The sequence below is a fragment of the Cetorhinus maximus genome, chromosome 1, assembly GCF_964194155.1.
Source record: "Cetorhinus maximus chromosome 1, sCetMax3.hap1.1, whole genome shotgun sequence".
Classification (NCBI taxonomy): domain Eukaryota; kingdom Metazoa; phylum Chordata; class Chondrichthyes; order Lamniformes; family Cetorhinidae; genus Cetorhinus; species Cetorhinus maximus.
Genome location: NC_135879.1, coordinates 154981 through 170000, shown reverse-complemented (window position 1 = coordinate 170000; position 15020 = coordinate 154981). Strand labels below are relative to the sequence as shown.

The 15020-nt window shown below is 42.1% G+C and overlaps 1 protein-coding gene across 1 annotated transcript in view; it reads right to left on the bottom strand.

Annotated features, from left to right (window-relative positions):
- Window positions 1–15020, bottom strand: part of dgkq (diacylglycerol kinase theta) — a 153568-nt gene that overhangs the window by 22736 nt on the left and 115812 nt on the right. The window contains exons 16-20 of the mRNA XM_078563460.1: window positions 12149–12297; window positions 9974–10155; window positions 8575–8675; window positions 2539–2685; window positions 988–1099 (exon numbers count right to left, since the gene is read on the bottom strand). Coding sequence (XP_078419586.1) covers window positions 988–1099; window positions 2539–2685; window positions 8575–8675; window positions 9974–10155; window positions 12149–12297 — 691 coding nt within the window. The remainder of the gene's footprint in view (window positions 1–987; window positions 1100–2538; window positions 2686–8574; window positions 8676–9973; window positions 10156–12148; window positions 12298–15020) is intronic.

The window sequence follows — 15020 nt, the reverse complement described above, 5'->3', positions numbered from 1 at the left end:
TAAACTGACTGGCCTGTAGTTGCTGGGTTTATCCTTACACCCTTTTTTGAACAAGGGTGTACCATTTGCAATTCTCCAGTCCTCTAGTACCACCACTGTATCTAAGCTGGATTGGAAAATTATAGCCAGTGCCTTTGCAATTTCCATCTTTACTGTCCTCAGTATCCTTGGTTGCATCTATCCAGTCCTGGTGACTTATCAACTTTAAAAAAGCCAGGTTATCTAAAATCTGCTCTTTATCAATTTTTAGTCTATCAAATGTCTCAACTACCTCCTTTTTCAGTATGGCTTCCTCGGTACAGACAGATAAAAAGTATTCATTTAATACCTCATGTCCCCTGCCTCCATGCATAGATTCCCTTTTAGGTCCCTAATCAGCCCCATTCTTCCTTTTAATATTTATATTCCTATATAAGACTTTTGGATTCCCTTTTATGTTAGTTAACTTGGGGTAAACAGAAATAAACAAGAAACTGCACAAGAACAGATCCCACCACTCCAAACATCTCCCAACCAACCCAATCCCAACTAGACAGGTGCATTGTATCTGAAGCCCAGCCCTAAAATCACCAGGATATCAAACCCCGGACTATTTTCTGGATGACTGGAGTTGAAAATTCAGCTTTCTGCTTCCGCTCAAATTGGTGGGCAGGGGAGGAATTTGTCCAGCTTTTACTCCTTGGCCTGTAATTGGCATATGTCCAAGAACTGGTCACAGAACCAGGTATGCTGGATGGCTGCACCCTTGGGTGCTGAGCTGAGACAATGTGCCAACAAATCAATGAGTTAGAAGGCTGTGAACATCCCCTCCCAATTCATTTACAATCCTACTGTGGGCTTGTCAAAATTTGATTCATCTAGATAGTCAACAAAACACAACTTTGACAATTTATCTTTAGGTTTTTTAAACATTAAATTCAGTTTTTTTTGCTGAATTTTAATAGAATTTCCATGACTGTCCACCACAGTGAAAAGTCCGGCATTTACCATGTGAACCACGCCAGTGACCCCAACTACTTCCAGCATCCCATCATCAATCCGGGGTTTCTCAAAACGACCATCACTGTCAGACCCCCACAGATCTGCTCCAGATCCCCAGCTGTGAAAAATCACACAGGTAGTTAGCACGGTCTAATTGCTGAAATAAAACACATCTCTCACTGTTTTATATGTAAACACAGTAAAGTTAATACAGATATGGCACTTTAAGATCACAAAGGTTACCATATGAATGTTCCGAGAAGCATATCTTTGCACTTGTTGTTTAGTTCAACATAACAAATACTTGTGGTCATGAACATACACTGATAGATGGGCCCTCCCAGCTAAATGCTGAGTGTAAAGGTTGAACTAGAATTGGAGTTCCAAGCAAAGTTACTTTTCACAGCAGCTGGTTTATTTTCACTTTACAAATGGTTCCAGACCTCCTCAGATAGAACATTCAGCAGTTATTTACGACATTGCACTGTACCTAAACCCAAATTACATTGACTGTATAAAAGCCACTCTGTGGCACAGTCACACTAAAGGACTCTCATGACTTTGGAGAAATTATTTTTAAATACTTGTGTAATGCATCTGCAAAATACTTATCAATGGAACTGATCTGATCAAAGGAATAATAGGAATTATTTTATGAAACTGTTCCTGACACAAAGCCTGGCCACTGGAACCATGAGTGGAGTAGTGTAAATATTTTACAGTTGGAACAAAGGATTTAGAGGTAATTAAAGTAATCTAACAGCAGGGTGCTTAAATCATTGTGAATTGTACTATTCAAGCACCAATCAGGATTAGTCATTGGGACTGAAGGTGAAGTGTGATGTCCTTATTAACTGCATCATTTGCGAACGTCATTGGGGAGGGAGTTCACTACATTCATCTTTCAATGAATCATTCAACACAAATGTTCAGGAATTTGGCTCCCTCCCATTTGGCAACAGAGACCAGGAACACCCCAGGTTTGGATGTCACTGGTGTTGAATTATCTGATCTAAGCCAGTTGGGGGAGGAACAGCCTCAATTTGCATTTATATAGCACCTTCAATGTAGGAAAATGCCCCAAGGCGCTTCACAGAAGCATAATTAAAATTGGCATCAAGCTATGTTATTATAGCTACATTATATACATACTATATACAAGCTACATTATATACATACTATATACAAGCTATATTATATACATACTATATACAAGCTACATTATATACATACTATATACAAGCTATATTATATACATACTATATACAAGCTACATTATATACATACTATATACAAGCTACATTATATACATACTATATACAAGCTACATTATATACATACTATATACAAGCTACATTATATACATACTATATACAAGCTATAGTATATACATACTATATACAAGCTATATTATATACATATATGGAGGGGTAACTGAACTTTTGGTACAAGTGGTAGGTTTTAGGGAATGTCTTAAAGGAGGAGAGGAAGGGGCAAAGAAGCAGAGAGGTTAGGGAGGGAATTCTAGAGGAACCAGCTTTGTTTCTAAATGTTTACCTGGGAATGTTCAGAAAAATGAGGCCTTCAATATTTGGAAGCTCCACTTCACGATCATCGACTTGGAGTTTTAAATCCCTGTGCAGACTACGTGTGGCGCTAATCTTCTGCAACCCAACTTTTACATAAACTCCTTTGTTATGAAACCTGAAGTGAAAAATAAGACTTTCTTTTAGGAAACATACACTTTGAAGGAAAACTAATATTTTCTGTAACATCAATTACACGCTGAACAACAACATTGGTACAACAACCAGTTTATGGGTGGTTATCAGTTAGCGAGAGGATGTATCTTGTGACATTGTTTTATCTCAGGACACCTAATCCTCCAAACCTAACGGAATGTTATAAACCAAATTCAGCACCAATTATTGCAGTTAACCCGTGATTGAGATAATCAATTTAATTAAAAAGAACAGCTCCTCTTTATGTTCACAATAGATTACAGTGATTTTGTCACTCAACCAGGCTCCTGCAAACTCCTTGGTCAAGAGGGTGAACCAATCTGACCAAGTATTTGCATTCCACAGTCACATCACCAGGAAGCTCAACGACTGGTTTTAATACAGTTTTTCACAAACAACACAACATTCCAGTGAGCTGTAAATGATGAGTTATCTGGGCAATAATTAGTGCTGAATTTGATTTATAAAGTTCCATGAGGTTCAACGAAAGAACGGTATGCACCATCAGTGCTAAGTGAATTTCTCAGACCAGTATGATGACTACACCATCGGATACATTCTCCAACTCGCTCTACGCCAGTTCCAATCAGGGATACTGCCCACAATTTTCCCAATACCCAGTGGGTAAGGACTTGGAAAACCTACCCTATATTCATAGATGTTATTTTCAGGACAAGTGCATCCCTGTGATATCTCAGCTAGTCAATACTTAGAAATCTTTGCTCTGTGAAATAAATTTATATATAATGCTGAAGCAAAGGGAAGGGATTCTTGGCATTGTTTCAACCTAGTTTCACATTTGAAATTGAAACTCATATGGTTTGATCTCTGTCTAGTTTAACCTATATTCCCCAAGTCAGAGCAGCTGAGCAGAAAAGACTCATCTTTTAAGGTACTATTTAAAAAATATATCATTAGAATTAAATGTTCTCATGCGGAACAGGCTTGTAAAACTGGCAGCCCATGGGACAGGTTCCAGTCCCCAACCTCTCTGGACTGGGTCCGCCAAAGCTGTTGGATATACAGTGGGAAGGCAAGTTCCAGGACCCAGCATGAGAGTGGGGCTGGGGAGAGAATGAGTCAGGGAGGGAATGGGGATGGGGGGAGCCGGAGTGAGAGCAGGGCCTGGGGAGCCAGAATGACAGCGGAGCTCATGGGGAGCCAAAGTGAGAGTGGAGCCTGGAGCGAGAATGGGGCCCACCAGAGTGTGAGTATGTGTGAGAGGGTGAGTGAGTGAGAGAGTGTGCGTGAGTGTGAGCAAGTGTGAGAGTGAGTGTGAGTAAGTGAGAGGGAAGAGTGTGAGAGGGAGAGAGACGGGGGAGTGTGTGTGTTTGTGTGAGAAAGAGAGAGAGGGGAGAGTGTGGCCGTGTGCGTGTGTGAGTGAGAGAGAGGAGAGAGTATGCATATCTGTGTGTGAGAATAAGAGAGGAGAGTGTGCCTATTGTGTGTGTGTGTGTGCGTGCGTGTGAGAGAGAGAGAGAGGACAGTGTGCATGTGTGTGTGAGAATGAGAGAGAGGGGAGAGTGTGCCTACGTGTGTGTGTGTGCGTGTGAGAGAGAGAGAGAGGAGAGTGTGCCTATGTGTGTGTGTGTGTGCGTGCGTGTGAGAGAGAGAGAGAGGAGAGTGTGCCTATGTGTGTGTGTGTGTGTGTGCGTGTGAGAGAGAGAGAGGAGAGTGTGCCTATGTGTGTGTGTGTGTGCGTGCGTGTGAGAGAGAGAGAGGAGAATGTGCCCATGTGTGTGTGTGTGTGTGTGCGTGTGAGAGAGAGAGAGGAGAGTGTGCCTATGTGTGTGTGTGTGTGTGTGTGTGTGCGTGTGAGAGAGAGAGAGAGAGGACAGCGTGTGTGTGAGTGAGAGAGAGAGGAGAGTGTGCCTATGTGTGTGTGCGTGTGAGAGAGAGAGAGAGAGGAGAGTGTGCCTATGTGTGTGTGTGTGTGTGCGTGTGAGAGAGAGAGAGAGAGAGGACAGTGTGCATGTGTGTGTAAGTGAGAGACAGGGGAGAGTGTGCACATGTGTGCGTGAGAATAAGAGAGAGGAGAGTGTGTGTGCATTGTTAGAACCATACATTAGAGAACTATATTTTCTTATAATATTTGGAAGGACATTGGATTATTTGGACATTTGGAAGCTGACCTGGATACTTTTTAAAAAGGTCATAAGTTCATCTTGGACTGTCAACAAGGCAAGGAGAGTGCCTTGCATGTCTTTTCTAAGGAATCACATGATGTCAGCTAAATGAGCAGCATAGTAATTGTGGAGGAGAGCTTTTTGTTTATTTGAACTGCAATCACTTTAATTGATGGAAAAAACTGGATTAAAGGCAAAGGCCTTAGTGATTTACTGGAAATCACTTGATGGAGATAAGCTTTATGTTTGAACTTGTTGTTTTGAACTCTGTTGGGAATGAACTGAGAAGGGGGAAAGATGCCCAGCTCGCACTCTGCTTGCCTTGCTTGAAATACAGTGTGGTTATCAGGATCCAGCTAGGAATCCTCATCTCAGGGGAGCTTGTCTGTGTTTGGCTCAAACAAGGAGGATTGATTCGACTCTATTCTCTTCCAGGCTGAAATTCTGTTAGTGAGAACCTCCGTACATCTACTGGGACTAGTGACCCTTCTTCACATGAGGGAGCACCAGGTCAACAGCATCAAAACCCTGCTAACTTTATCCTTTTCATAAAGTCTTTCGCAAATCTGAACATAGACCCTATTTGCTTGTCCTTTGCTTCTGTGACTGTGTTTGCGCTGGGGAATTTTAAAAGGGATAGTTATAGATTACAACTTGTGTGCTAACCAGTACCTGCAATTTGTTTTAAAAAATAAGTTTTGTTTTATAGTAAATCAGTTGAAGGAAGCCATGTTAAAGTATCTTTTATTCTGGGTCTAACAGAGTGAAGGTAAATAATTGGCCATTTTGGTAAGCGAATTCAACACTTACACTAATGGTGTGACCTGTGGAGCAGTGGGGCTAGATAAACTGTGCATGAGTCTGGCTCAGGCTGCTCATTCACACCAACACACACCCTCACCCACTCTCACAGCGGGTGTGGGTGAGTGAGCACCCTGAGTCTGGGAGTGAGCAGACACACACTCAGCTTCTCATACTCCAATAGCTATCTTTATTTATTACTCATTTTAAACAGATTATTAATTTATTGCTTTGACCTTATCTTTATAACTTTATCTTCCTGAAATTTGCTCATTGGCCCCTTGAGTGAGAAAAAAATTGAAATGTTCCCCCCCCTGCCACACTAAAAGGTTGGACAAGCCTGACGTAGAATATAAACATAGGCAAGTGGCTATATTTTTATCATTATATATCATTTATGTTCATTTCTGTATCCTCTAGTTTATATCACAGTCTTTGAAGGCAGGTTAGTAATAGAACAATATAAAGGAGGAGGCGACTATTGTGCTTCATCAAACTCACTAAAATTGCTGCCATGGGCTTATAAATGAAAATAATGTTCTCAAAATGTCACCTCCCACTACAATATCTCTGACTCTCTCCTTTATCCCTAACTGTTTCTTATATGGATGTTACAGAGGTGATAGACTCAACATAAATCATCTGTGGAATTTACAATCAAGTAAAGATAAAATCACCTTCTCCTCAAAATGTTGTCCAAAGAATAAAATTGCACTGGGGAAAGATTCATATAAGGCTACAACATGCCTTTGGTTAAGAGTATCTTCCTTCAGTGACTCATGAAATAAACAGATTGTGTCCTTAAGACTATGGTAATTCTACAGCCAACCATTCAGAGATGGATCCTCTACCTGCTGAATAACTTCAGCTATATACAGTCATAAAACAGGTACAACAAACCAACATCTCAGTGGGCGATATTTTGTGCCCTAAAGATGCCTGAAAAATGCTCAATCCAAAATTGGGTCAGGAATTTTTCCAGATGACTTTATAAATACTTCAGACAGCCTCCAGCCAACTCTGTGCAGGGTCCTTGTGTAGTCACTTCAGCCTAAACTAACACAAGGTGCCTTTAAAAATAAAGATTTTTGAAACTGTTTCTCTGGAGGCAGGAATGATCCTTCTTGCTCTTCAGTTCTCCTTATGCCAACCTTAAATCAGCCCCTCCAGTCCTCTCCCACTCCCATTCCCCATTGTGTCCAGTATCTGACACCACCTGCCCCTCTAACCTGGGCCATCATTCCTCTTCTCCCCTCCCCCATTGCTCTTGCACTTCCTTATTTATGAGGTCCAAGGACCAATTCTATGTTCTCTTGGGGCATTTGTCTCCTGGTTTTGGGTCCATTCATTGCATCCATTTGTGCCCAGGAATGTCGTAAACTAATTTTGAGGCCATGATCTTATACTTAAGTGAAGAATTTAATTAAAGTAAGTGAAATCGGTATTCCAAGGCATACTTTCTCCCTGTAGCTAGTTATGTGAAGCAGAAATCACCAACTTCCTAAGAGAACCAATGCACTGACATCATTAGAGAAACCTCAATGAGGAAGCGTGAAGGCTTGACAAAAATGAAACTGAATATTCAACGCACGGGAACAGTTTATATCATTTGTTGCCAATCTTCTCGATAATACATCAATGAGTTTTATTAGCTACAGCTCAAAGACTCCGGTCTCAAATTAAGAAAATGTAGGATGTAAGGACCAATACATTTACAGCCAATATTTTTTTAATTAGTTATGTTAGATGCACCAGAAAGAATTTTAACAAGGATAAAAGCCTCAGAAGTTTCACCATGATGTTTTCCAGTAACACAACAGAGTTTACAAAACAGCCTTTGGGAGGCACAGGAAAGCTGTGTGATTCCCACTAAAGTCTGGTGGGCTCAGGGATAATTTGTGTCAACTGGCTCATTAATGAGCCTAACTGACCCATAGAAAATAGGAGCAGGAGTAGGCCAATCGGCCCTTCGAACCTGCTCCACCATTCATTATGATCATGGCTGATCAAAGCTCCCGCTTTCTCCCCATATCCTTTGATCCCTTTCACCCCAAGAGCTATATCTCGCCCAGCATAAGTGGGTGAGACTCCTATATGAGCCTCTTCCCGCCTCTGACTTAATCACAAGAGGTTTTCCCACTGCCAGGCCTCTCCATGATTAAGTGGGTCTGGCCACCAGGACGGGCTGGATTAAATTCTGCCCCATGTTACACAGGCTCCCCTCTATCCAGCCCACATGTTATTCCTTCAAGTAACTCTAATAAATTGGTTAAACGTGATTTCCCTTTCATAAAACCATGCTGACTCTTCCCAATTACCTTGAACTTTCCTAAGTGCCCAGCTATAACCTCTTTAATGATCGACTCTAACACGTTCCCCACAACAGACGTCAAGCTAACTGGCCTATAGTTTCCTGTTTTCTGCCTCACTCACTTCTTGAATAGAGGGGTTATATTTGTAACTTTACAGTCTGATGGAACCTTTCCAGAATCTAGGGAATTTTGTAAAATTAACACCAACGCATCTACTACCTCATTAGCAACCTCTTTAAGACCCTAGGATGAAGTCCATCAGGACCCAGAGACTTGTCAGACCACAGCTCCATCAGTTTGCTCAGTGCTGCCTCCCTAGTGATTGTAATTTCACCAAGTTCCTCTCGCCTCTCCACTTCACAATAGAGGATGCAAAAAACATTCCAGTAACAGCTGTAAATCCGGAAGAAAGAAGCAAAATATTTGTCCATTTCATCCGCCCCTTCCTTATTATCTACTATTAACTCCTCATTCTCACTTTCTAGAGGCCCAACACTCACTTTTACTTATCCTTTTCCTGTTTAAATGCCTGTAGATACTCCTGCTATCCGTTTTTACATTTCTAGCTAGCTTAATTTTCCTACAATGAAAACTGTAACTGAGATGATTGACCTGCTGTTGAACTTGTCAGGATCCTCTTCTCTTGCTTGATGGAAGTCGAGACTCAGCTCTGCATCAATTCCAATTCCACAATAATTGTTCATTTGTACAATCTGCCAACAATAAAAAGATGTTCTGATCAAGTAGAACTAGCATCTCTAAACCTGTAACTAATTAGTTTCACAATGGTTTGATGACCCAGTATTTTGCTTTCCTATTTTTCCTACCAAAGTTCCTACCCACAATTTCCTACATTATATTCCACCTGCCAAATCTTTGCCCACTCACTTAACCTATGTATATATATATATATATATCCCTTTGCAGACTCTTTGTATCCTCCTCACAACTTGCTTTCCTATCTGCCTTTGTATTGTCAGCAAATTTAGCTGCAATAAAATCAGTCCCTTCAACCAAGTCTTTGAGATAAACTGTAAATAATTAAGGCCCCAACACTGATCCTTGTGTTTTAGGAACTCCTGCTGGCAAGATGGAAGTAAGCCAAACATTTCCAGAGCCCACTAACTACAGAATCAAATCATACAGCACAGAAGGTGGTCATTTGGCTCATTGTAAGTGTGCGACTGTCTGTAGAGCTTTCCCTAACTAATTGTAATATCCAAAAACCTAGCACCACTGGCTCTATCCATGATCATTCATGGGCAGCAGTGTGAGTTCATACACATCACTCTACACTTTTTCTTCTAATTAGCACTGTAGCATATTCAACTTTCCTTTAGACACAAAATAATGTTCCATTTGTCTGATGCAGTCAGTGTAGACACTTCAAAAAGAACTAAATAGTTAAATAGTTAAACAGTTTAATTAACCAGAATTCAAGATAATGTAAATATTTTGATAATTCACATAGTTCTGTAATTTTTTAGAAAGATATGCAAATTTTCTGAAATCACAGCAAAGTTACTCTGAGAGAAATTGTCCGTCACCGTGTTTCACTATGATATCAAATTCTACAATGCAAATGGAAAGGGCTTCTACTAACTGAGGGTCTCTCCCTCAAGACTCCAAGACTCCTGCGAACTACTGTTGATTCAATCATTCAGCCACAATATCACATTTCAGCTCAAAAGATTCTAATAAAACTAATTCTTTTGTAATTTTTGCACAGACCACATTTGGCAACCCAGGGGTGAAACCCTGAACACATATCAACAAACAGAAAATGCTAGAAACACAGTAGGTCAGGCAGCGTCTATGGAGAAGGAAACAGAAAAGTTTCATATCAATGACCTTTCATCAGAACTTCTCTCCCCGCAGATATGGGGACTGAATCAAGCCTTCAGGCAGAAGCCTTCAATCTTTCTGATCCATCAAACTCCAATTTGATTATGAACATACTACGGTGACCCTCATACCAGCTTCTATTTCAATTATATTTTGCCACGAATACCTTTGGAGGTTCCTGCTCAGGGACACCGTTTTCTGTGCCATCAATAACTTCTTGGGCATCAAGAAGGATTGTCCAACGATCCATAAGGACCTCTTCTGCTTCATCAACTGCAACCAGAATGGAGAAGGGGTCCTCACCACTGTAACCAGGTCCCCAGCGTAACACCCTTGCTAGGTCATTGCCTAAGAAAGAAAATTAGTAGATACTGGTCAGTGTAGTGATGGTTCTTTAAATCCAAGGGAGAAATTCCATCTGTGGTGCAGTGGCACCAACAACAACATTAAGGTCTGAAAATACCATGTACTTTGGCATCACTTCGTGAATAGCTAAAGGATGCTGCCCTTTCCATAAACAAACCTCTTAGAATGTACAGACACCCAGGGCAGAATTTTCTGCCTGTCGGGCGGGTGGGCCTGACCCAATCTCCGGTGGGCGGGGAGCCGATCCCCACCAGAGAAGCGGGTCCTGCCGCCATTTTATGTGGGCGGGCCAATTAAGGCCCTCCCAGCGTGGCATCCGGCGGGAAGCGCTATGCGCTCCCTGTGCGGGCAGGGGGGGTATTCCCTAAATGCGAGAGTGCGCTCTTTCACTCATGCGCACGATAGAACGCACATCTCCCTGAGGCTAAGTGCAGCCTCAGAGAGATCGCTGACAGTTGTAAAAACAGTGAAAATAGAAAAAAATTCCTTAACATGCCCCCCTCGTCACATGAGATGGGACATGTTCATAAATTTCACTAAAGCTTTATTAAACTTTTTAAATCCTGACATGAAACCTCGTCCCGCCGGTGGATGAGGTTTCATGTTTTCTCTATTCCCCGCCGGGGCTCCTGGCCGACCCGCTGACCTTAAGGTTGGACGGGCAGGTCCTTTGATTGTTTAAATGATCCTGTCAATGGCCTCAATTGGCTATTGACAGGTCGGCGGACCCACAGCTGATTTTGCTGTGTCCCCACCTTCCTGAAAATTTAAATGGGGCGTAATGACGTAGGGGGATCCCCCTGACATCATCCCGCGTCATTTTACACATCGGTGAGCGGACCCCACCCCCTGCTCACCAACGGCAAAATTCAGCCCCCAGTGTTTGTACACCTTGGGGCACACAGCAAAACCTGAAGACATTACAGGGGAGCATTTTGCCTGAGCAATAGATATTAGAGAAGAATTTCCCCAATTGACGGTTGTTGCTGTTAAAGCCATAATATGCTGTGAATCTCACCTGTATTAGTGGGTTGGCAGATTTCTAATTAACACTGAAAGTGAATCCCACAGCCTCACAATTCTCAGTAAAGACACCTCTCCTGGCTCTGTTTCAAATCTCTTACATTTAATCTTGTATCAATGACCCCTCATTCTAGACTCCTTACTGGAAACAGATTCACTTCTGAGAGTTCAAAACAAGGGACCATAAATATATATAAAAGCAAAAAACTGCGGATGCTGGAAATCCAAAACAAAAACAAAAATAAAAATACCTGGAAAAACTCAGCAGGTCTGACAGCATCTGCAGAGAGGAACACAGTTAACATTTCGAGTTCGTATGACTCTTCAACAGAACTAAGGAAAAATAGAAAAGAGGTGAAATATAAGCTGGTTTAAGGGGGGTGGGACAGGTAGAGCTGGATAGAGGGCCAGTGATAGGTGGAGATAACCAAAAGATGTCATAGACAAAAGGTCAAAGAGGTGTTGACGGTGGTGATATTAAACTCGGTGGTAACCTTCAATATAAGACAGTCACTAATGAATCCAATGGGGAATTCAGGAGAAACGTCTTTACCCAAAAGATGGTGAGATTTTGGAATTTGCCACCAAAGAGTAGTTGAAATGATTGGCATAGATGTTTTAAAGGGAAAGTTAAATATTCAAGGGAGAAAGGAATAAAAGGATATGCTGATAGGGTGACAATCAGAGCAGTGAGAGGAAACTCAGATGGAGCATAAACACTGGTGTGGACCACCTGGGCTGAAATATGCAGTAAATTCTCTGTGGGCAGAAGTCGCATTGTAGCCACTAGGATTTGAAAATTGGATGAGGGCATAACCCACACAAACCCCACCCACTCTGCACATTCCCCACACAAACCCCACCCACTCTGCACATTCCCCACACAAACCCCACCCACTCTGCACATCCCCCACACAAACCCCACCCACTCTCTGCACATCCCTCACCTCACCTGTTCCTAAAGGTAACACAGCAACTGGGGGCTCTCGACAGTTCAGCTTGTATCGAATCTCTTCCAAAACGCCCAGAACCCAACCAACTGTTCCATCTCCTCCACAAACCAGTATTCGGAAAAATGGAACCTCCCGGAATGTGTGCAGTCTGGAGGTGAAGGGGGGGAAAGAACGTTAAGAATGTAAGAAGAGCACTGTAAGTCGTCCAGCACTTTAGTTCACAAGCACATTACATAAGAACATAAAAATAAGAATATAAGAAATAGGAGCAGGTAGGCCACACAACCCTTCAAACCTGCACCGTCATTCAGTAAGATCATGACTGATCGACATCAATTCCTCTTCCCTGCTTGATCCCGATATTCCGTGATCTCTTCTGTGTCCAAAAACCTGTTTTTCTCAATCTTGAAATTTACTCACCAACGAAGTTTGTACTTCACTCTGGATTAGATAAATCCTTACACCCACATAGAATTTATCCTAATCTTAATACCATTTGATAATGTATTCTATAATAAAAATTAGTGCTCAATTAATCAATTAGATCTAGGGGATAAAATTAAAATTAAATAAGGGGGAGAGTAACACGAAAGAAGTCTCAAGTTGCTGAGAAGACAGACATGTTGCTGAAGCTGTTCGTCTTGCACTCAACATGACAAAAGCAAGAATGCCAAATTTCAAATAATGACAACAATTTATACTACTGGAGAAGAGAGTGCTGACTCTTGGCAAGTTAACTCTGGTTGGTTGAGGCATTGCCATGGAGAAAGCAACGAGGAACTATAAACTTGCCAAGCTCTCAGCTAATTCAAAAGGACACTAACAGATTAAGCAAGCTGGATTCGCCCTGCTACCACACAGTGCCTATGTGAGTAGTGTTTTCAACTAACAGGATGCTGCCGTCAGTCCAAAAAGACATTCTGCCTACCATGCAACTGAGCAATGTCGTGTTTGAATTTCACTGCTGGCGCAATGCCAGATATGTCAGCCGTACATCCCAGCAAATGGCTGATCAAATCGAACATGTTCCTTGGATGTTTGTAATAGGCAGAGTACATACTGTACTCAACCAGCATGCACTTGCAAAACACAAAACAAAGCATCGACTTTTAAATCTGATTCTGTGATTGGGCAGCATTTGCTGAACAATCCTGAGTGCACTAATAGCTACACTAACAACCAATTTAAGGTCATCAGTCAAGCTTGTAACATGGCTCATTTACACTTGCTAGAAGCAACACACATTCATACTCAGGGACCCATTCTCTGAAAACAAGGGAATATGTTCGAACTTTGTGCCATTTTTGAATTACCCGGGATCTTGGGCAACTTACAGTTTCCCTGTTGTTTTCTCCATGGCAATAACTCAGCCAATCAGTCAACTTACCAACCAATCAGCACAATCCACAAAGAGATCAAGAGTAATATATCTAGGTTTACTGACAATACAAAGCTAGCTGGGAATGTAGGACTACACTGGAGCGCTAGCCTTGATTTTAGTGTTCAAGCCTTCGAGTAGAAACTTGAGCCCAGGAGCTTGCAACTCAGAGGTAAGAGTGCAACCAGCTGAACCACACCTGTTACCACCTTTAGGACTGAGATGAAGAAAAATTTCTTCATAGAATCATAGAAACTTTACAGCACAGAAAGAGGCGATGGTGTAGTGGGATTGTCGCTGGACTAGTAATCCAGAGACCCAGGGTAATGCTCTGGGGACCTGGGTTCAAATCCCACCAAAATCTGGAATTAAAAGTCTAATGATGACCACGAAACCATTGTCGGTTGTTCTAAAAACCCATCTGGTTCACTAATGTCCTTTAGGGAAGGAAATCTGTCGTCCTTACCTGGTCTGGCCTATATGTAACTCCAGACCTACCGCAATTGTGGTTGACTCTTAAATGCCCTCTAAAATGGCCCAGCAAGCCCCTCAGTTGCAACAAACCGTTACAAGATCACAAAAAATGAATGAAACCGGATGGACCACCCGGCATCGACCTAGACACCGGAAATGATAATGGCAATCGCAGCCCTGTCGACCCTGCTAACTCCTTACTAACATCTGGGGGCTAGTGCCAAAAGTGGGAGTCTCACAGACTAGTCAAGCAACAGCCTGACATAGCCATCCTTACGGAATCATACCTTACAGATAATGTCCCAGACACCACCGTCACCATTAAGATAAAAGCAAAATACTGCGGATGCTGGAAATCTAGAACAAAAACAAAAATACCTGGAAAAACTCAGCAGGTCTGACAGCATCTGTGGAGAGGAATACAGTTAACGTTTCGAGTCCGTATGACTCTTCACCAGAACTAAGGAAATGTAGAAATGAGGTGAAATATAAGCTGGTAGAGGGGGGTGGGACAGGAGAGCTCGATAGGGGCCAGTGATAGGTGGAAGCCAAGAACAGATTGCCAAAGATGTCATAGACAAAAGGACAAAGGGGTGTTGACAGTGGTGATATTATCTAAGGAATGTGCTAATGGGAGCATTAAGGGAAGCAAGCTAGTGGCAGATGGCCCTAGTGGGGGTGGGGTGGGAGGGGGGGAAGGGATCGAAATTGGCTAAAAGGTGGAGATGAAACAATAGATCAAAATAAATTTAAAAATAGGAGGGAAAAGAAAAAATATAGTTGTAAAAAAATTATAAATTATTGGAAAAGGGGGGATTGGAAAGGGGGTGAGGATGGAGGAGAGAGTTCATGATCTGAAATTGTTGAACTCAATATTAAGTCCGGAAGACTGTAAAGTGCCTAGAGCGCCTCCGTGTTCAAAGGATCATCCTCCACCATTTCCGCCAACTCCAGTATGATGCCACCACCAAACACATCTTCCCTTCACCCCACCGGCAGCATTCCGCAGGGATCGTTCG